Source organism: Gallinula chloropus (assembly GCF_964237585.1).
Source record: "Gallinula chloropus genome assembly, chromosome: 3".
Lineage (NCBI taxonomy): Eukaryota > Metazoa > Chordata > Aves > Gruiformes > Rallidae > Gallinula > Gallinula chloropus.
In genome coordinates, this window is record NC_140087.1 from 80,824,642 (window position 1) to 80,846,705 (window position 22,064).

At 40.1% G+C, this 22,064-nt stretch overlaps 1 protein-coding gene across 1 annotated transcript in view; it reads right to left on the reverse strand.

Moving 5' to 3' along the window:
* Positions 1–22,064, reverse strand: part of PLCB1 (phospholipase C beta 1) — a 397,722-nt gene that overhangs the window by 96,468 nt on the left and 279,190 nt on the right. Inside the window, exons 11-14 of the mRNA XM_084261625.1 lie at positions 16,828–16,985; positions 12,547–12,629; positions 5,769–5,853; positions 5,137–5,314 (exon numbers count right to left, since the gene is read on the reverse strand). Of these exons, the coding sequence (XP_084117751.1) occupies positions 5,137–5,314; positions 5,769–5,853; positions 12,547–12,629; positions 16,828–16,985 (504 nt within the window). The remainder of the gene's footprint in view (positions 1–5,136; positions 5,315–5,768; positions 5,854–12,546; positions 12,630–16,827; positions 16,986–22,064) is intronic.

A 22,064-nucleotide genomic window follows, 5' to 3' on the forward strand; every position in this document is an offset into this window, starting at 1 on the left:
CACTCTCCCTGAAGGTTTTATTCCACAAACCTTTTGGTTTTCTTCAGCAGTGGCAATTGCATTTGGCAGCACAAAAATCTAACCACTGTGCAGCATTCCCAAAGTCTCCAGAGAATGGTAATTCAGCCTCAGTTCCTCCTGTCAATTTAGGGCCTAATCCAAAGACCACTGAGTCAATAAAGAAACTCCTCTTTGTTCCAGCAGGCCTTGAATCATGCCCAGTGGGCCCCTTCTGAACACGGAGAGCACATATGATTTAAATAATGAGTGTGCCTTTCACAACCAAACGATGACTACCCAGGCTCTGTTTCCTTCCAGATGCAGATGTTGAAATGTCAGCCTTTTATTCACGAACACATTTCTTCCTGAACATTTCATTGAAGAAAATAACACAATTGCTCAACAGGCTCAAGGGATGGCTCTGGGAACCTCACCACATTGCAAAGAGCCAGAGGACCTCTCACAGGATTTGCAGTGACAGCCTTTGGCTGGGAAGCTCTCAATTGATTTAACCAGCCTGGCAAAATATTTTGCCTAGTGCACAAAATGGGCAACGTGGGCAGATTTCAGCCAACTTGCACTGTTGAGGTATCAGGTAGCTGGACAGCTTGTTCTTGCTAGGAAGTGTCCAGGGAAGAAAGTAGCAAAGCATCATTCATTTTTTTAAAAAAATATTTAGATCGCTCGTTTTCAAGTTCTACACCAGACAGCAAAACCAGAACAAATAATACACAGGATTGAAAACACAGAATAAAAACGAGTGTTTCAGAAAGCATGACTCCATCTGCATTGCCTTTCACCCAGCAGCAAGGTCCTATACTCAAACCCAACCTTCTTTTCCCATTCCACTTCTGGGACACAAAGTCAGAGCAAGCCTTGGCCAGACCGAGGAGATGTCAGTGCTGTGGATGTCTTCATCCTCACCCTCCCACAGTGGTGGTGGAATCAGTCACACCATCCTTTCTGTCCCTTCCCAGGAGGGCACAGGCACTGTGTATCCTAAATGCACGTGGGCCGAAATACTCAGCTGTGGTGCAGGTCCAGCCCAGTATGTACACGTGAGCTTGTGGAAGGGACAACTAGCTGCAATGGCATAAATATTATTTGCATTTAGATGGGACCAAACCCAGCTCAGGACAGAACCTCTCCATGCTCTGTAGCATGCAAATACAGCTAAAGTAGAACACCCTGCCCATGGACAGAGGTGGACAGAATCAAGAAATAAAAAGATGTTGCTCCCTACAATGATAGGTAAGTTCTAATGCAGATACTGCCAGTCACTTATAGGCAAAAGGGAGCAGGAAACTTCCTAGTGGAGTAATGGGGCAGTGTCAAGGAAGTTTTCAAGGAGCTGCCAAAGTGGGGCAGCATAAGGAAGGTGTAAAAGTGGGCAATGAAAAAGTGGACAAAGGAGGCTGAATACTAAATGATGGGTAGAGGGGTTCCACATCGTAATAATGAATGGAAGGTGATCAGGAGAGGAGAGCTGGGAAAAGCCAAATCCCTGTTACCAAGGGTTAAGGCAACAGAATACTAATTATTATTATATTCTCACCAAGCCTCAGCACCGTGACAGATACTGAGAGCCTAATAAAATGAAAGGTTGAAATTGGAAGGAATTTGTTAATTTGCTTTCTAAGACCCCTTTAAAATAACAGTCAGAATGGATTGTAAATGTGGTACTTGAGGGTGCAGCTTGTTACCTCTGTAACGTTTAGGCAGCCACCAGCATCTTGGGGGGTGGAAATCATCTTTTGTTTTTTTCCACAGGCTGCACATCAGCACTTGCTTAAAAAGGAAAAAATGAACTTCATTCAGTTTGCCAAAATGTTTTTACTTTGCAACAGCGGGCCATGGGCTCAGCTGGCACTCAGCAGTGATGTACCAGTGCATTTACATACACTGAGCCTAAAATTTGTATCCAGTTTTCTATTTAGTCATCATGAAATGATGGAGCCAGTTCTACCCCCTCGCTGCCTTCCTGAGACTCTATCCTTGCAGCATCCACTACCCTGACAAAAAATGTCATCCTATCAGTGAGAAATTAGCAATTTGTTCAAAAATGTAAATACTGTTTGATTAGCAAGTTTTGGCTACTTTCAGTACTTGCCTTCTGTGGTCACAATGTATGTACCTACAGAACTCCCACTGTCCTTTTTGCGGTGTCATCTACCTTCTTTGAAAACATTACTTCTTTGCATCCATTCACTGTGCTAACTCAGCCAGGTCTGAGGTGTGTGTTTACCAAAATGACACTCTATCACAGAAATTTCCTTTCAGCTTTGCCATCTCTGCTGTACCTCAAGGGAAAGCTTTTTTGACTAACAGCATTACATCCTCCTGAAGTTACTTTCTACATCAGCATCATGAACGTCTTGCAAGCCACCCTGCAAAGCTCCTTTCAGAACTGTTTGGGTTTTTTTAAATTACTGCTACTATATCAGCACCACCTAAGCTTTCATATGGTATGTTTTATATACATATCAAAAGAATGGCTTATTTGGATTTACATCTGACCTCAAGCAACGTAAGGCACAGTGAAGCCTGCTATCAACTCAAGTACAAATCTCCATATTTTTTGCACTGCTGTGAAAAAACCCTCATTTAAAATCTCAAGAAGGCTAAATCAGCACAACTTGCAGCAGTAATTCTAACAGGAGCTATGCAATACAATAAAGTTATTTGAATAATATACCCAACTTGGTAAATGTAAAGATTATATTAAAGTTGGAGAACTGGAACACTTGATGATAAGAAATGGTAAAACTTAGTCTTCCTTTAGTGAGTCTAATTGTACTCCACTTCTCGTGCTCCAGAAAGAAATTGGTACTGGCATTACATATTACAGCCACCGAGATGCACATAAGGAACGAGGCAGTGCAAAGTGCAAAGAAGGGTATCATAGTGATACCCTGCTCTTCACTGGGTCTTGCCACAACAGTCTTCTAACATGGGGAATATTTATTTATTTATTTCTTAATGTTTACAGGTAGAAATCTGGCCTCTGATTTACTGAAATGCTGTGTGTGCTCATAACTATTGATGAAATCTCTGGAGCTGTGCTCTGAGTATTCGAAAATTCAAAGTATTCTTAAAAAGATCAGATCCTGGATGTTCCTTGTCAGACACCCCTAAACTGTTCTTAAGTTCACTCAGAATCGATTGTCCTTAGACAAAATTGGCTTAATACTATTTCACTTCCCATAGGTATTCAGATAAATTCACTGCTGCTTGTCAAGTGCTCATGTGCAGCCTGGATACCCCCACAGAAATTCACTGCAAGATGAGGATGCTGAGTCTGGGATCAAGTGTTGAATGACAGAGAGAGAAAAAATACTAACTGTATTCTCCAAAAGAGGCACAGGTCCCAAAGGAGAAATAATGGCTGACAGGATTACAAGGAATGTATTTTTTTGGTCACAGATGAACCATGGGACAACAAGAATTTTGCCATCTCAGTTGTAGTGTTTTCTAATTTAAGTGTTCATCTTCTCAATCTACAGTTAACTGAGGTTGTTATGTAGGGAATTACAGACATACCATTCACAGTTAATTTGTAAAATTACACACTCAATTATGGGACTTGCATCACTATCAACACCTAGATTCACAGCCCAGGTCTTTTCCTATCAAAGCTCCGAGAGGTTCCTGAAAGACAAAGCTGTTTTCCTGTAAGCAGACAGGGCACTCACTATGTGCCAGGAGCAAAAGCGTAGAGTTAGGAACCCATGGTTGACTGCAAGTGTTGGAAAAGAGTCACTTGGCACACACACACTTATTTTTCTCTTGCTTGGGACTCTTCTAAAGCATATCAAGAGAACAGTAATAAATCATTCCTGACACCAGGATGAATCTTCCTTTGAAATCCAAGCCCTACTCAAAAGCAAGCCCTTTTTAAAGTTTCTTAACACAATAGTTGAAAACTCTTCCTTTGCTTCTAATAGGATAAACAATGTTATCCATGAATACAGCAGGATTTGTTTTTTAATTGAGCTTGAAGCAAACTGCCAGCATGAAAATTTTCAGCTCAATTAATCAAAGTTTAGAAAAAAAAAATTACAAACAATGGAAAAAAGGTTTTTAATGGCAAATGGCGATGAACTTACACACCAGTAGAACTTCCAATTTGCTCTATAAGTATTCTACTACTGGGGCACAAATGTCTATGCTTTTAGCAACCCAAACTTTCAGTTTCAATAGGAAGAAGAAATTCCAGTGCATGGAACAGTCACTGCACTGGGAATCAGGACATACAGTTTTGTTGTTTGCTGCCAACGTGCTTCTGTGGTTTAGAGAAAATCCTTACTTGATTTTTTCCTCTGCCTTTCTCTTTGCCTTTTCTAATTAGGTTTTAAGCTCTTCAGGATAAAGACCATCTCATACTCATTTCTGCATGCCACCACTCACAGTGGTCCCCTGCAGACCCCACAGGTATTACCAGAATACATGCATTACAGTAACTATTCTATTCCATTGCTGATTTTAACAATGCTAATAAGGAACAATGTAACACACGGCTTTCCACTGGCTACATTCCCTACAGTTCCCAATGGTAACAAACACTGGTTTGCAGTTACTATTTTTGCCTGTTTCTATCTCTGGAGCAGAAGAAAGTCTTATAGCACTTTCCATAGAGGTCTGTGACATGTTCTCATCTAATGCAAAGTAACAGCGGTATGAGCCTTGCCTGCCTGAGGAGCAGATCGCTCATTCACAGTTACCCTGAATCTAAAGACACTGCAGAACCACTGCAGTTCTGTGTGATGGCTTCAATCTGACAGGACACCAAATGAATGGTAGGCACCTCTTGGAGACAACAGAAAAACAAAACCTTATATTTGGTATTGGGCTGGGGCAGACAGAAAAGCCACCCAACAGCAGAGGAGTTGGCAGCTCGCTCTCCTTCCTAAAGCAATGCAGATAAATGTTTGTACACATGGCTGAGCTCTAGGTCACTGTGTAAATGATCCTCAGCCATGAGTCTTCTCAGACTCCTGGATCAATGACACTTAGCGTTTTTTCCTACCGAGTAAGACTCAAACTGGTGTAACCCTTACCTCGCTAGAGCAATGTAAATGGATTGACTTCTAGTAGTTGTGTTTTAGTGAGAAATATATTTGTAGATTTAATTCATACCTGCTCCAGGGGAAGAAGGTTCAAACATACTAGATGTATCACTGCATGTGTTGGAAGCTTGCTCTGAGAGCTTCTTTTTTGCACTTCCATCTGCAGACTTATGCGACTTCTTTTTATTCTTCACCAGAATTTTGTACATTAAATCCATAGGGCTTGGAAGAGGAACCCCAGGTTCAAGCTTCCAGAAAAAGGAAGAGAAATTTGTTATATCAACAAAAGAAACGAGCTTATGGCCATTTCTTAGGGCCCACATGGTGCAAGATAATTTTGTCAACTCTATAAGCCCTGTTAAAATGAGGTATATTTTGCAAAAGAGGTAACCTCAACATTAAATGAAACAGGCACGATGGCACTCAAGAAAAGAAAAATGCCTTATGAAATGCCTACAGAAATAACTGAAATAGGAATTAGTGTGAATATGAAAGCCTACATTATAAAATGGCAGCTATGAGAATCAATTGCATTTAGGAGATTACAATTCACTGTATCAGAACAAGCTCTGCATCAGAAATTATATGCTTAATTCAACAACAGCTCACATTGTTTAACCCCCTCCTTTAGAAGAAAGATACAGAACTTAAACAGAGATTCACACAAATGTTTGTGATCTGATAAATACCAAACTGTATTACCGGGTATTTTTCCAAGGGATCCATAAGCAATGCATCTCCAAATATTAATCTGCAGTACTCTGCCATTTTTGCCTGTTGTTTAGGGCTAAAGGGGATAAAAGAAAGAAATAAATGAGTCCTACTAATGCTACAGAGTGGAAGCAGCAGCAATGGAGTATCTAATATCCCTAAACTAGATATAATTTCCTCATCCAACTGCTGTGAATTTTTCAGAGACCTAGATATATCATGCAGTTATTCCGATTCCTCTGATAGAGCTTATCTAAAGGATCATACGTGAAGTAAATGCATTAGTCAATTGAATAATAGTGAAACTGAAACTTTAATGTTGAGGTATATTTTCCCATGCACTTAGTAGAAAATAAAAAAAATGAGGCTGTCAGTTGGTACCTTTAGGGAAATAACCATTATGTGAATTTGCCTCTTTCAGGCAAATTTTTTATTCAAAGCTTAATTTTCCTCCTCATATTACTTTACACACATGCCAGGCATCCTTCTCACCCCTGCTGCCACAACCCCACCTGGATTTCCTTCTTTTTCTACCATACCTTACCCAGGGCATAAACCAGAGAGCAGTTTGCTATGCAGGTGTCTCTGTCAAACTGCCCAAGCCATGGGTACTTACCACCTCATCGGCATGTCTACAGGGCACAGACACACAGACCAAGGGGCAAAAGACATTATCTGGGTTGTAACACCAGCAAAGCTGCATCAGTTCTAAGCCCAGCTAGGGAAGCAACTGGTCTTACTGCAGATTTCTAAAATGCAGTTAGTTCCACTGCAAGTTTTCTGTTAAAATGCAGCCCACTTTGACACCCTAATTGTTAGTCCACGTGAGATGGGTGCCGGGCAGCACAACACCCCATCCAGCCACCACCTTGCCCTGAGCTGCAGCCACACTGGTGCTCTAGCACAGAGCACTGAGCACCTGCAGACCTCCTGGGCTGGGTTTGCACCAAAAGCTTACGCTGCTCTCACCAGCTCACTCAGTAGTGATTTCCCCTGACATATCCTCACTGGCAGACGTCATAGTGTAGAGGTAATCGTGCTGCTGCTAAGATATATCATGTCAATTTGGAGAACTGCTGTGATAAGTGCTGGTATAAGTACATTTTATGTGCATATCCTTACATACTGCGTGCATGTGATGTGTATGTCACTGTGACCAACATATCAGTACAGCCTTCTTAGCTGCTAGGGGGAGCTGCTCAGTGATCATTTCAGCCTGTTTGGTACATTGTCAGATTCCTTTTACAAAAACGTTACGATTTTATTTAAAATTAGAGTGTAAAATTTTACCCTAGTAAATTACTTCAGCGGTTTTCATGCATCCTCTAGAAGTAAATCGAACCTCAGTAAACTCTACTCAGGATCCAATTTCCCAAAGTGCAATCAAAGACTGAAATAATTCCTGTGTATCAGCAATGGGAGTTCTGGGACTGAAGATAGGCTATACTGCTCAGAAATATTACTCAAATAATCATAAAATACAGCTCAGTGCTACAGTTGCTCTCTTTCTAATTTTAGAGGACTGTGTATTTTTGTTATGTGTGCCTGTTTAAAATCTGCAACATCTGAGCTTAGGCACCTTTAGAAGTTTCCTTTTTTGATACTCTGTTGAGAAGTTCCAATTAAAGGGCAGGTTTATATTGCTTATTATAACTTCCTCAACTACTGGTAATTATGATCTGTGTATCATGGAAGATACACGAATGGCATAAGTGGTTATGTTACCATGGAGCTCCTTCTCATGACAAAATAGAGCTGGGTATATAGGAAGGAAGGAGTCCTCCTTTTCCCTTGCAAACTAAGAGTACAACCACCGCTGTGTCTGTAGGTGGTCACTAGCCGCCAACTGAGCACGCGGTACGGCCGCTCTTCCTGGGGTCAGCAGGGTCAAGCCACAGTGGAGCTAAAGGCAGGCTGCCTAACTTCCCACAGATCAGCATTCCGGACGTCCCCTGAAGCAGATACAGGGTGAACCAGCCATCAGCTCAGTCACTGGCATAATATATTGTGAGGAGGCTTTAAATTATTCCACAAAGCTATGCAAGTGCTACACACAGTTTAAATCACTACAGCGCTTCACTAATGCTTTTTGGTTTTGCATGCAGCCAATTGGCTTATGGTTTTATGTGGTTTAGCATAGGATGGGAATGGTTGGACTTGATGATCTTAAAGGTCTTTTCCAACCTTGTGATTCTGTTATTCTGAAAAAAAGAAAGCTAAAAGCCACTTTTAGCTGCAGATGGAAAATGAAGCTGAAGACAAGCAAGGCAATGGAACTAAGAACACACAGGGGAGAAGGTGATGGGAGGAACTGACCAGGCTGCCACACTGTGATAGCTATTTCTAACTGCCAGCTCCCAAGGAAATAAAGGCACCTCACTCTGGTCAGTGAGCAGGCTGGGTGTTGGCAATAGGTGTAGGGGTCACTACAATGAGTTTTATTTTGGTCTTCTCCACCAGCGTATAATTTGAATAGACCCATGTTCTTAGAACCCAGAATGTTCAAAGGACATCTCCTTGAATCAAAAAGAGCACAGTTGTTGAAATCTTAGTAATCAGATGTGACATCAGCATTTTTAAGTGGGCATATCAACTACAAAAAGGAACTCTTGCTAGGAACCCGAAAAAATATGCAAGAGTCAAATCCAATAAATTTCAAACTATCACCACAGCCAGAACAAATTCTTCTCATCTTCTGTGTTTAATTACATGTTTACCTCAAAGAGAGCACAGTGAGAACTTTCATTTTTGCAACAGAAAAAAAATATGTAACGCAACATTATTTTGTTTTAGCATATAAATTCCAATGTCACTGCATCCCAGACACAGCCAGAAGGAAAATAATGGGGAAAAACATCCATTTCTAATACCATAAACAACTCTTGCAGTAGTAGACAAGGCCGAAGTAGGAAAAGCTTGACATTACAAAACTGCTTGGTTTTGAGGACTGGTCTATATGCACAGATATTTTAGAAGCTCCTAAGGAGGAATAAAAAAATATTCAGGAGTACCAGCATTTAATTTATCCAAGTGATAATTACTTTGTGTTCTCTGTGTGTGTGTGTATTGTTTTAAGAAACAGACCATTAAAAATGGTATAGATTACGTGTCATATTATATAATTTTAAAAGTTGGACCATCACTTTCTTTTTATTTCCCTTCTTTCAAAACTATGAACCAGAGCAACAGATTGAAATGCCAAGTTCTCTACATCACCATATTTTTCCCCTTGTGTGTTACAAAACAAAAAACTCAGGTATTTCCTGGTCTACATCTACTGTTATTGCAAATTCTCTCAGCATTCAGGTATTGCAATGAAAATTGATTGCCTGAGAAGAGCTGACTTTATCTGCTTTATGATTTTCCCTGTGCAGACATGGACAGGCAGCACAAGCAGCACACAGACTAATTATATATACACACAAAATGTGCCAGGGCAAGGGAAGAGAATGTGGGAAAGGGATACCTGGAGACATGGAAATATAAAGAATAACAAGAAATGTTTTCATTCCTGTTACTATATTGCCTGTACTTTGTTTTACTCTGTTTGCATTATGCCTATTATGAAGGTCAATCACAAAAGCTCTTTGGCACCGCCGCACGAGTACGGCTCCTAACACTGTGTTATTATCACTTCTGCAGAGATCCTTCTTCTGCATTAGACAAAGATACAGATGCTCCCCAGAAGAGTCTAAAATAAAGTGTAGGAAGAAAAAGTGATAAAAATCCTGTTAATATTTGAAATCATAATTCCAGCAAGAAACCAGCAGTATGAATAACTGTAATTAAATTTAATCTTGGAAGCAATCTTATATGGATACTGCTCAAGGATCACTTAACCTTTTTGCTATGTCATCAGTGCATTTCTAATTATAGTGGCTGCTTGCAGATTTGCAGATTGCTTATCTTCTTGCAAGCCCAATTTCAAACGTCAAGGTCTTCTTGAGGTCTTTTCACCATTTTCAGGGCACTTCTCTATTTTTTGAGAGAACTACAGCTTTTCTTAGCACTGTCTTGTTTCAGTGTGCATGTTTTCACTTCCATATAAATGATGGTATACATAATATTTTATATAGTCTAAAAATCTATATGCTCACCTCTTTTGCTAAAGCTTTTACTGTATGAAAACAGGCAAGAAGAAAAATGCTGCATAAAGGAGTTATAGTAAAGGAAATTAAAAATTTTCACATGCTATAAAGATATTAAAGAGGAGTCCTTCTTGAAAAGAACATTGAAGGAAGCAGAATGAGATGATTAACACTATGTGCTAACAAGTGCTTTGTTCCCTTGGTGAACAATAAGTGTTAAAAATATTCTCATGAACATAAACCAGAAGGAAGGAAAATTGCATTTTTAAGTCCAGTGGTGATTAATGCTGTCACATCTACGGGGTGATGTAAAACTTATTTACCTCTGGTAATTGCAGTCTGTTTAAAAGCTGTGAATACAGAACACAAGCTAAAATCGTATTGCTGTTTAACTCAAAATCTCCACTGATTTGTACAGGACCAGCATTTCATACACGAATACCAACTCTTCTAAGCTGAAAATCAGAGGAAAAATTTGGTCCCCCAAAGCAGGAACTGATGTCATAGGACTTGTTTGATAGCAATTCCATAAAAACACTTAGCATCTTTTGCTAATATTCAGGGCAAAGCCTGTCTTTCAAGGGGTAGGAGAAAACCAACATTCCATGTAAATGAAAAGCCAAAAGGAGCATTCCATGAAATCAGGTGAAGGCTTCTGTGAGTGGCATGACTAATTGCAGATTTCTCTAGCAAGTAGTGAAGAAATGAAGAGATAATTGAAGCAGTTGGGAAAATAACTAGAAATTATTTTCAGCCAAAGCAAAATCAGAAATCATACACATTAAGTCTGATGATTTAATGCAGCAGAAGTAATAAATAGCAATAAAGCCTCAGAAAGAGAAAGTACTTGTTATTGTTTTTGTAGATTTGCTTTGTTAAAAACCTATGTCATAGCAATGCATGGAAAAGGATCTCAAACAATACACTTAAGGACCATTAATTTGTCCCTGACTGGAGTTTTCAGAAAAGTCCAGTGGTTTCTGGGGGGCAAATCCAGAAGACTGTGTAATGCAGCAGTAACTCTGTTCCCTGTTTGACATGCTCCTGCAGTATTACACCACCTTTAATTTCGACAAAGTTTCATCTTACCAGTTTTAAGTCCACTTTTGTACATTAGTTACATCTGTCAGGAGTTTATACTGTACAATAATTTACTACTTTACTTTCCTAAAATAGAACAGATTGCCCTAGAGTAGTTGAACATTTGAGTCTTAATGACTTTAAAGGAAGAAAAATGTAACCCTTCTGGTTAAAATAAATTCGATGTTGCTTTTTCTCTGCCTTACAGTAACACAGCGAATGTATATTTTAACAAATACAGGGGAATGAATACAAAATATAATACAGTGAAGAATGAGGGATGAGATCTTTTCTAAAGACCAGAGGTTGCAGTTTGGAGGCATTGAGAAAAGCGTTGTGAGTCAAAACCTACCGCAGTAGGTGAGCATAAGCAAGTCCAAGGTGACATAACTCACACCAAAAAGAAAGGAGCGAGGGGACCGATCAGAGAAAGAAATGAATTACAGTGTCTGCGTGGTCTTTCAGAATAAGACAGGACTGAGTGGGATTTAGCAGGTAGCTGTTTGAATCATAACCATGTGGCCTTTAAATGTGTGCAGAGCAAGCACATATTTGCCCACAAAAGGCAGTGTAAACTCAGACTGTAAGGAATACGGGTAGCACAGATCAGCTCTCAGGCTTTAAATTTTTCTACCTACATCGTTTTTGATCACTATTGCCACATCTATTCTTAAAAACATTCTTACAAGGCTGCTTCTACCAGTTCCTTCCCTTATGACGAGAATGTTCTTCCTAAAACAATAGAAAAACAGCCCTCACCCTTTCCTCTTCAAGATGCAAAAGTGCCAACATCTTTTCTGATCTGTACAAAATCATTCACAGCTGCCCCAAAGATTACTCTTTATTTCCCATTAAACCCCCCCCAAACAAACCAAAACCAACTTTCTCAGTCCAAAACCGCCCTAGAAGTGTTGGAAATATTTTCACAGAAGAAAACAAAAGGCGGAAAGGCAATTTAAATTAAGGTACATGTTAGGTGTCAATGTCACCCCACATTGAACCATGTGATCTCTATCTTCAAAACCAAAGTTCATGCCAAACATAAAAAAAAGAAAACTGAGAACTAAACCAATAATAATAAATAGATGACTAGGACAAATTTAGAAGTGCTCTCACTTTCGTTTTTCTTACACAGAAAAATTGTCCCTTCTTTGTAATTAAAAAAAAAAAAACAAACAAAAAACCCAGAAGAAAAAAAAGCTTAGGTAAACTTCTATTTTTTGGCAGCCACTGAACAGTTACAGTCTCAGCTACTTTGTGGTTCTGTCCTCTTATTTCTAACACAGAAATAAGCAGACCAAACTCTGTGCATAGAATATACTTACAGAGTAGAATCGGGTACCAAACAGACGAATTACTGGTTTTCTTTGATAAAGTACCACTACATTCCAGCAGGACATACCGGGACTTTCTCTTATGTACAAAAGGTTCTAACTCAGGCAGACTTTTAAGAACATGCTTGGTTCATTCTTATTCACTTGGCTACTTAGGCTGATATAAATTTTCAGGGTAGGAGTTGTTGATTGTATCATATAAGAAAACTGCCCCGTATGAGTACATAGTTCTGTGCTCAGACCTTACAAAAAATGGTAATTACTTACGAATCCACATGATTTTCAAAGGAAAGGAGGATTGGAAATGGTGATGTCTTAAATGCACATTCAGCAATCGCTTCAATTACTTCCTAAAGAATGAAAATACATAGTTACAAATGTATGTCTCTAAAGAAATAGTGTTTTGGTCTTTGAAAGCAGAAAAGACCCCAAGAGGTTTGACATCATACCCAGACTGTCTGAAATCAGACCTTCCACTCTCAATGTCACAGAAAACTCTGGTTGTGTCTTTACAGCAACCAAATTTTTCAATCTGAACTGTAATCAACTCTCCAAAACGTCTGGTGAGCCTCCAGCACCGCATTTCTCAAGAAATCACTTATGTCTACCTAAATCAATAGTTTAAATGTAAAACTTGGTCTTTGTGTGGAGTTGTTCCATGCCTGAAGCTATGACTTTCATGAGCTATTTTGCAAAATAATAAGCATACTCTGACAAATGCCTATCTTCTAAAACATCATCAACAAAAGCACATATGCATAAAATCCTTAGTTACTCTGACTCACAAGTTTTAGTTCCCTGTTGGTTTTTGGTTTTTTTGATAAGAGAAATCCCTTTAAGGCAAAAGAAAGAAAAAAAAGCATTTCTCAGTTACAACAGTTGGCTGTGTAGTAATTATCAACCAGTGGACTCAGGAAATTCAATTTCTGTCGAAGTTTCCTTGCAGCTCTGATGGCAAATGGCAACTGCAGATTTAGGAGAGGAATTGTGCTGTAACACTAATTTTAGTGGGGTGCACAATACAGTAGTGAGCTCACTGTTACAAATTATTCATCGTTTCCCTATTGGAACACAGATCTTTTTTAAAAAGAACTTATGAAACACCAAAGACTTTCCATAGTCATTGCTGCCAAACTCTGGACATTTATAAGAACTCATAAGCCTTTTCCCTCTCAAATCATAAGGATGACTACAACCTAGAGCTATTTATTTTAAACCAGCCTCTTCTGGGGGATTCTTTTCACCCCCTTTTTTTTGGTACTTTAAAAGGCTCAATGAAGAAGCATAACAGTAAGTTATCCACTTCTTAAAATGAAAACTGAGCTTCTGATGCATTCCTCTGATGTTGGGTTGCAGAATGCAGGGCTGGAAGGAAAGCACCATCTCAAGATTTGCTGATATGAGCCAGGATAAAAACGAAGTTTACAGTCTTCATGTAGGTAGGCAAAACCCACAGCTCATGCACAAACTGTTGTAGTGTCTCTTGTAAGGTGAGAAAACTAGTGTGCTTGGCACACACAGGTGGTAAATGAGAATATTTAATAAACTGCAATCAACAAATATTTAAATGCTTCGCATATCACTAACCGTTCGTGTGCTTCAACTAAAACCACTTCTTGTCTTTAAAGAAAGAGTAAGGCAAATCATTTATCAGCAGAATAATAAATGGTGCAGAAGGCTGGCCCAAGGAAGGTAGGAAGCTGGAGTTCCTTTCTCAGCAGCAGTTCTCCCATGGGGAGACACATGAAAAAGTAATTCTTCCTGTACATTTTCTTTCTAGCTCCAGTAAATCTCTAAGTGCTGGTACCACCTCAATGCAGTTCAGAGCCGGTGGGATTCTCAAAAGTATCTAAGGCAATTTTGCCATTACAAGGGAACAGCAATGCTAAGAATCAGGTTACAAATATTGAGTCCTCCTATCTTGATGCTCTCCACCCAGACCATCAGCACTGGCGTCGCCTCTACCCACCTGCACCCTCCCCTTGGTTATGGAGTATCATGCAGGGCTTAAGAACACTTGAGGCTGGATATAAAAGTACTGCCACAAGCAGTCCTGGGGCCTTTCTTGATCCTACACACTGCTCAAGATGTGGAGTAAATCCAGAAATTTATTTTCAGCTGCTTATCAACTGCAAAAAGGGATGAAATCCAGCACATTTGAGGAAAATAAGCTGAGAGTAAACTCAGGATTACACTGGTGAAATCTGATGATGAGAAGCTCAGGCATTGGTTCAGTGGCAAAACAGGTAAATGTAAATGCAAATTCTCTGTGGGCAGAGCGGAAAAACATGGTTAAGTTCCATACTTTACTTCAGCTGCAGAATGAATCACCTAAACAGGTCTCCAAGGTATATATAAAGCACACACACACAGATTCCCAGTTATGGCATGAAAAATACCGTTGGTTCCCTATAAGATCCCACCCAAGCAGCAGCTCACAATCTGCAGCTGAGAAAAACCTTACTGATTTCTGTGTGTCATGAAGCAAGTCAAAAACAATCAACCAAAAACACCCAACGAAAATTCCAGCAACATAAGGGTGGGGAGTTACATATTTGTTTCTGTCTCTGCACTTCAGAAAGCCCATGTGAGGCAGGGAAACCTGACAGACTGAACAGAAGCATTGTGTGTTGTGGTCACGCCAAAAGCGTGAGCTGATAAATGATTCAGCATTCAAGACTCAGCGATCGCTCTGATTTGATTCACACACTTCTGATATTATTTCCCTATCGTTTTGCTCCTCTTCAGCGAGCAGCACACGTGCACTGCTGAAAAGAAACCAGTGGTTAATATTTTTTTTACATTTTTCTGTGTGGAGAAAAAAGTATATGCCCTGAAGTGACAAATGAAATATTTCTGAGCAGGTTTAAAATACCTTCCAATACCTCTCCTGTGAACAAAATGCCTAGGGTTGAACATCTAAATAACCAGAGATAATCAACATTCATGCTAATAAACCTTATAAGAATCAGATTAACTTTGTTTTAAATTCCCACTCATGATCAAAGCAGTTGAGAGCTATCTTCCTTAATTAAAGGACTTCCAACAATCAAACTCCACACATAAACATAATTGGCTTCAGATAAACATAGCTGGAAAGTTAATGACAAGTGTGCAAGAAGGTTGTGTTTTACATTTTCCTGTGGTTAACTCAATCAACAAAGAGAGAAACAGATTGAAAAAAAAAAGCAATGAGTGTTCTGGTGCAACTGAAATTTGGTGTTTTATCTTTGAGGCAGCATAATTTGTTTGGAATTATTTTTTTCCTAGAGGCAGACACCAGAAGACAAAAAGGAACCCCAACAACTTATGCCTCAGGTGTAGGAGACATGTTTCAAAGCTGTAGCTAGTAGAGAAGCCACACCTAACACCTGTAACATTTGGTAAGCACTGTAACCAAATGCAGTTGTAAATATTTACCACATCACCTTGCACACAGTTAAGTCTAGAAACATATTTCCATGGTGAACTGATGTCTCAGATGAACAAAAATTATTTCTTCACACTTCAAAAGTGGTATCCTGATGTATCATAATAAGCTGTGCTGGCTACCAATCTTAATGCTCTATGAAAACACTTCCATCCCACTACTCTAACACATTAGATGAAAAACAGCTTTAAGGGTAATGAGAAGAGACCAATTTAAGGTTATTGCTAGGGGTATTTACCTTTTATTATAGAATAAGGAAATGAAAGATGTAATTAAGAAAACAGAGGTGCTATCTTTGGGCTTTAAATGGCACAAATACCCCATCAAGCTCCCCAAAGACACTAATTTCTCTTTTTCACCCTTCAGTGTTTCAAATTTAATCCCAAGTTTCAGGGTAAGGTATACATTGTATACCATTGTTAGTTAGTATAATGATGAGTGTCTGGTCCCTGTGGATGTGACCTGCTCAACTGGGCACCAGTAGCCTGTTTCTCTCCCCAGGAATTTAAAGGCTTGCGAATTGTAGCCATTTCAATGACAGCTGCTGTTTCCTGCTTCAGTTCAGCACTTTTGTCTCCCATCCCATTTTTACCAGGCAGAGATGAGCAGTATACTGATGCACTGCTTACCACCGTTCAAATCCTCGCAACCTTTACCTCAGCTCTGCTCCTTACCACCACATGATACGGAGATACCACACAAACCATCAGCCTGGCTCCAGACCCAACTCACACTGTGTAAAACCAGCTGTGGCAGCGATACCTGGTCCTTCAGCCCTGGCTGTAGTCTACCCTACTTCCCTTCCTGTGTGATTTGCTGCAGGGACATCCAGAGGAGTATAGACCTGGGCATGGAGCCCAGTCCCAAGATGGCACAGACTATCACACCCTTTTCCTCCAACTGCCACGATGACCCAGACCATCTTCCTGTGCAAGGTCCACATACTGCAACTCTTCTCTTCCGCTGATTCTGCATGCACTCCGGAATCACCTCTTATAACATCTTTTTTCCCTCTTCCACCTCTACAGTAATGTTCTCACAACGTATTTATGATGCATTTTGCATGAAAAACCCTGCTCCAGCTAAAGCCACTACAGCAGTGTGCTCTGGTTTTGTACCTTGAAGGATATTTCAGTTGTCATAGTGAATCCATGGGTAATGACCGGCTCTTCTTCAGCTGTCCGGCCTTTCCAGCAGTCCAGCTCCACACAGCGGCAGCCTGACAAAAGCACTTGCCGATACATCTCCACCGATGAGTTACCGGCCAGCTGTCCAGCTGCAACAGCACAAGAAGATGAAAAAAGGGAAGTCACTTTGAGCCTTGGGAATAATTACAAATAATCCATAATAATTAGAGTTAACAGCATCTTTTACCCTTGGCTGAGAGAAGTAACATTCAAAGGCATACAATAAAGCGTAAGAACATAAAGGAAATAGCTTAGGCAGAGTCAATGTCATCATTTGGATTCTGCCCTCAGTTAAACTGCTCTGAAGGAAGAAAAATAACTAAAGCCAATTAAAAAACTTTTGATACCATCAAAAAACACAACAAAGCAAAAAAATGAAATGGCTTAATTGTAAAAGACTTTGCTATCTTTTGATAAGCGATGTGAAATTCAGAGGCAACTCAGGACAGCAATATCACATTTCCTCATAACATCCAATGCAGTTTAATGGAAGATAAAACACACACAAACCTCCTGCACAGCTACTAATGGCACCATTACTAGGTCTCAAATCAATGTTTAATACACTAATGATTGCACTGAATTGGTCAGTTACATTTCCAGATGTGATACTGCATTATGTAGTGAGAAATTTAATCAAACTACCAGTTTCCAACAATGACATAACATAAAAAAAAACCCAAGGAAAACTCAACTTTTCCCAAACTCAGGAAATATTAACACCCCACCCACCCAAAAAAAAAAAAAAATTAAAATAAGCAAAAGCAACCAAAAAAACCCCAAAAAAGAAACCCAGCTGTGTTCAGAGGAGGATATCCAGCCGGGGTGTCTTCATCTGCTGCAACAGGTTTGATTCCTGCCACACAGATACAAATTTCTTGCAGCAGAGCAGTAAAGATTACGGAAGAATTTCCTAGTGCTTGTTTTAGATGTGAAGAAAATGGATGTGGTTTCCTGCTTTCTAGCAGACTTCCTGAGAAGACCCATCCTGCATTTCTTGAAAGGAATTCACAGGCTTTTTAAGAAGGTGGTGAGTTCATTTACACTAAAGATTCCTGACTGATGGGGTGCATATAAATACTTCACGAGGCTGGCATAAGATGTAGATTACTCTAACCCTCACTTGATTGCCTCTGTGGTTCTGTGTTAAGGTTTTATGCTGGAAACCACAGGTTTTGGTTTGCTTCACTAAATGGCATTGTCTTTTTCTCTGTGTTTTTACTCTTCACTGAAAATTGTAACTGAAAAACCTTCTATTTGAAAATTCCTGGTTACTATTTGTGTCTGATACATGAAGTGGAGCAATAATAAATACTCCATTATTAACTTTACCCCTGTTGAAATCTGTAAGATTTCTCATCTCCTGCTGGAACCAATAACAAAAAGATGTTAAAAACAGAAGAATTCAGCCAGTGCTGGAAGTTCCTGGAATCAGCAAAGTGACAACATGTCTTGTTTTTTTTTTTTTTTTTTAACTTTGTCCAGTGTTTCCCCTTTTTTGGTGAGATGCCAACGTCTGGGGCAAGAAATGGCTTTTTTTTCTTTGCAGGCTGCAAACAAGCATGGGTCAAGGTACAACAGCACATTCCTCTGTATACTCATCCCTAAATACCTGCTTATGAAAACCTGGCACTCAAATGGATCTGCTGAACTCTCCTGCCTACATAACTACATTTAGTTAGAAAAAACTGTTCTAACGTTGTGTTTCTTTTCCCTCAAAGCATACTGAATTTTGATTAAGAAACTATGTTATGATTAACAAATTCTACTTCCTGAGAGACTACTGGCCGTAATTATGGCTACACAAGATCCTTAACCTTCAAAAGTGCTTAAGTAAATCAGGACGTGCATCGCTTGCCATATGACACTTCTCCACGCTACCTTATTAATAAGGCTCAGACGTTTTGGAAGGATTCCTGCGAAGGGTAAGAGGATATTGAACCTCCAAAGCATTCACTCTTGAGAAAGACTTCCAGAGTGCAAACTGCTAGCAAATATTTAAATAGCCTCAATAGCTTATTTACCTGAAATACAGAATACTAAGAATATTTTGTGCACATCTTATTTATAAATTTGTATTGTGTTAGTCTCTATTTGCCTCTATTCCAAACTATCCCTTTGACAGATGCGTTCTACAATTTGCCAGCACAGACACTAAAGGGAACACTTCCAGGACGATATTTTTAATATCCCAAGTACAGATCACTTTTTTTAATGCTGGAACTTGAAAGCATTCTGTATTCCCTTCCGTAATACATAGAGCATCTACAGTAACACAAAAATGTCTGTATCCTACCATCCTATATTGGATAAGGAGAAACAGATTTTGACAAAGACTTGCTTTTCTAAAAAACAGAATGAGCCAAATGGTACCTGACAGGACACTAAGCAAAATGAGCCTGTGCTAATTGATAAAAGCTGAGGATATGACCCCTGTTTCCCAGTTCCACGCTTCCATAACTTCAAGTGGCACTTTTCTCAGCAAGTGCATCCTTGCTGGGTTCATTCAAAAGTCTGTTCCAAGTGCAAGTTATCTGCAATACACAGACTTAAAATCTCATTAACATTTTATGACATGTATCCTCCTAAAACCAGGGATATTTGGATCTAGGTATTTGCAATCACTTGACTCTTCATTTCTCTAGAAACAGAAGCTGTTTCTGCTCCCTTGTCCACCCACGGTACCACATTCTCCCAGCATAAAGTGCCTGCATAATCCTTTTGCCCTGCACAAACACGAGATGCTAAACCTCCTCCCTTCAGGCAAGTCCTGGAAAAGCAATTGGTGCTCCGGATCACAGGCTGTGGTTTGCAGCAGGCAAACTCAAGAGGCCCATAGTGCTGGGATTCTGGCTCTTGACTCCAGCAGCAACAGAAGGTGCTGGTCGCTGAGGCTTTTTTTAGACACAGCACATTTATCTGAATTTATTTTCCTTCCGAGATACTTTGCCATGAACAGGATGAGCAAATTAGACCTCACACTGTGACATATTCTGCTACTGCTTGTAAGTCAAAATACGGCTCTCACCCCATGGCTGTTATTTTTAACACCTTATATTGGACCAAAGCAGGACGTGCGGTCAGGCTCGCTCCAGCCAGCAGCAGGAACACACCTGCTGTCAGTAGAGATTCAGGCCCACCCAAGCAGAAGATGCGACACTTGCATATGCCAGGAGGGCCTATTTCAGCTCAGCCACTAGCTGTGCCCCGGCAGCTCCCGTGCTTCACGACGGACACTATCAGGCATGTAGCAACCCTCGCCCTAGCTGTGGGATCGGCTTGAAAATGACACACCGAATGATCAGCTGAGTGTCTCCCACTGCAGTGAGGGAGTGTGACCCACCGGCACCTACTTGCTGAGCTTTTCCACTGCTGTCAGCTCTCTGTGTCTTTGTCTTAAAGATTTCAACTATCTGAGGGTCTTCAAATGCAGCTATTGGAGTCAGAGCAGTTACCCAATCCTCAACACAGTTCTATGCTCCTTAAAGAGAGGGGTTTAGAAAATAACATATCTTGTATTTCAAGAGTCTTCAAATAACATCATTCTTATTTCAATATGCTCCAACTAGTTGTCCTGAAGGGGAAAATGAGGCACAGATGGTCTTGAAAACCCACCAAGCCACAGTGAATGAAATGTTACTTAAAGGAAACAAAACACTTCCATGACCTTCACTTTTCTTCTCCTTCTTGAAGAATCCAGTTAGATGACATCAAACAATACTTTTTAAACTCTTTATGTTCACCTCTGCCAGAGGCAAGCTTCCTGTAGAAATGTTGGTGTCAGTTGCTGATCTGTATTAGAGTAATTAACTTTGCCTTTAGGATACAATCCGTATGAGTTATTTCCTCACTGTTTTAGAAGGTTTTCACTCTACTTTTAAAAGTCGAAATTCCCTCGCTTAGACTATGGCTTCAGAAACAAGGAAGTGGCATGGGTGAAGCTGTCAAGAGAACCCTTGTATTCCTTAGGAGCAGAAGAAGATGCAAGAGAGACAGGTAAATGGGAATTTCCATCTTATTGAAGCTGTTTTTATGTACAAGAAGTTTACTTGAGAGCAGGGCACTGTACTGGTATCTTAGAAAGTTCTATCTAAGACCTTCCTCACAGACAATCTTTCCATTTTGTAAAGCAAGAACAGCTTTCCTTCCACTGATTTTTTTGGTATTTTTTAAATGGCTATAGTCAATTCAACACTGTAACTGTGGAAGCAGCTGAACACACCACAGAGCCCAGACAGTGGTCTGTAGCTTCCATCCTGAGAGATGAAGTCATCATGTTCAAATTAATCTCTGAGAACTCAGCCCTTCTTCTCAGAGCTACACAAGGTTTGATGATATTCTGCAGGGGAATAATGAAAAATAGCAACAGCTGGAAGGTAAAGAAATACCCACACAAACTGCTGATGGACAAGAGCTCTGCACAATAACCACTACTCCTTTTTACTTGTCAGTCTTTGTGCTAAGATAAACTGTGACCCCAGTGCCAGGAAGAACAGCGTTTATCTGCCTTAGACTGATGGACAGGCTTGTCTGGGTCTGCTGGTGGGAGAACAGCTACAGCTCCTCCTCACCTCAGCTCCTCTGTGCTGCAAGAGCTCTGTGAGCTCTTGGACTTCTCTCTCATCCATCAGGAAGCACATGGTCAGGCTGGAAGAGAGCAGAGCCTTGGGTCTTGCCAGCAGATCACCTTGGTTCAGTGCAGCTCCAGAGACACAAAGCAGGCAGGCAAAACCTGCTCTTGGTGGTAGGACAAATTCATGCTTAGGGCAGGCATCACCCAGCTTTCCTTCCCTTTCATGCAGTGCTGTCATCTCGGTAACTGTGAAGATACTGTTTGGAGGTTTTGAAGGTGAAGAAGGTCTCAAGGAAGTGTTGGACACAGATAAAAGGCAGCAGCAGTTAGGACTGAGGAATTACTGAGACAAGAAAAGCTTGAGGATGGTAGAAGAGAGGCCACAGCAGCAATAATAAAAAGATAACATGCCCCTCATGAGATTTTTTTCTAGAAACAACTGAAAGTACTGGACCCTCAGCAGGGAAGCAGAAAGTGAATGGGATAGTCCTACATTGGCTAAACTGATAGTTTTGCAACTTACTGCTGCTATTCTTTTTCCTGTTAGCCAAAGACAAAACAAGCTTGTGATTTTCATGCTTTGCATTTCACATAT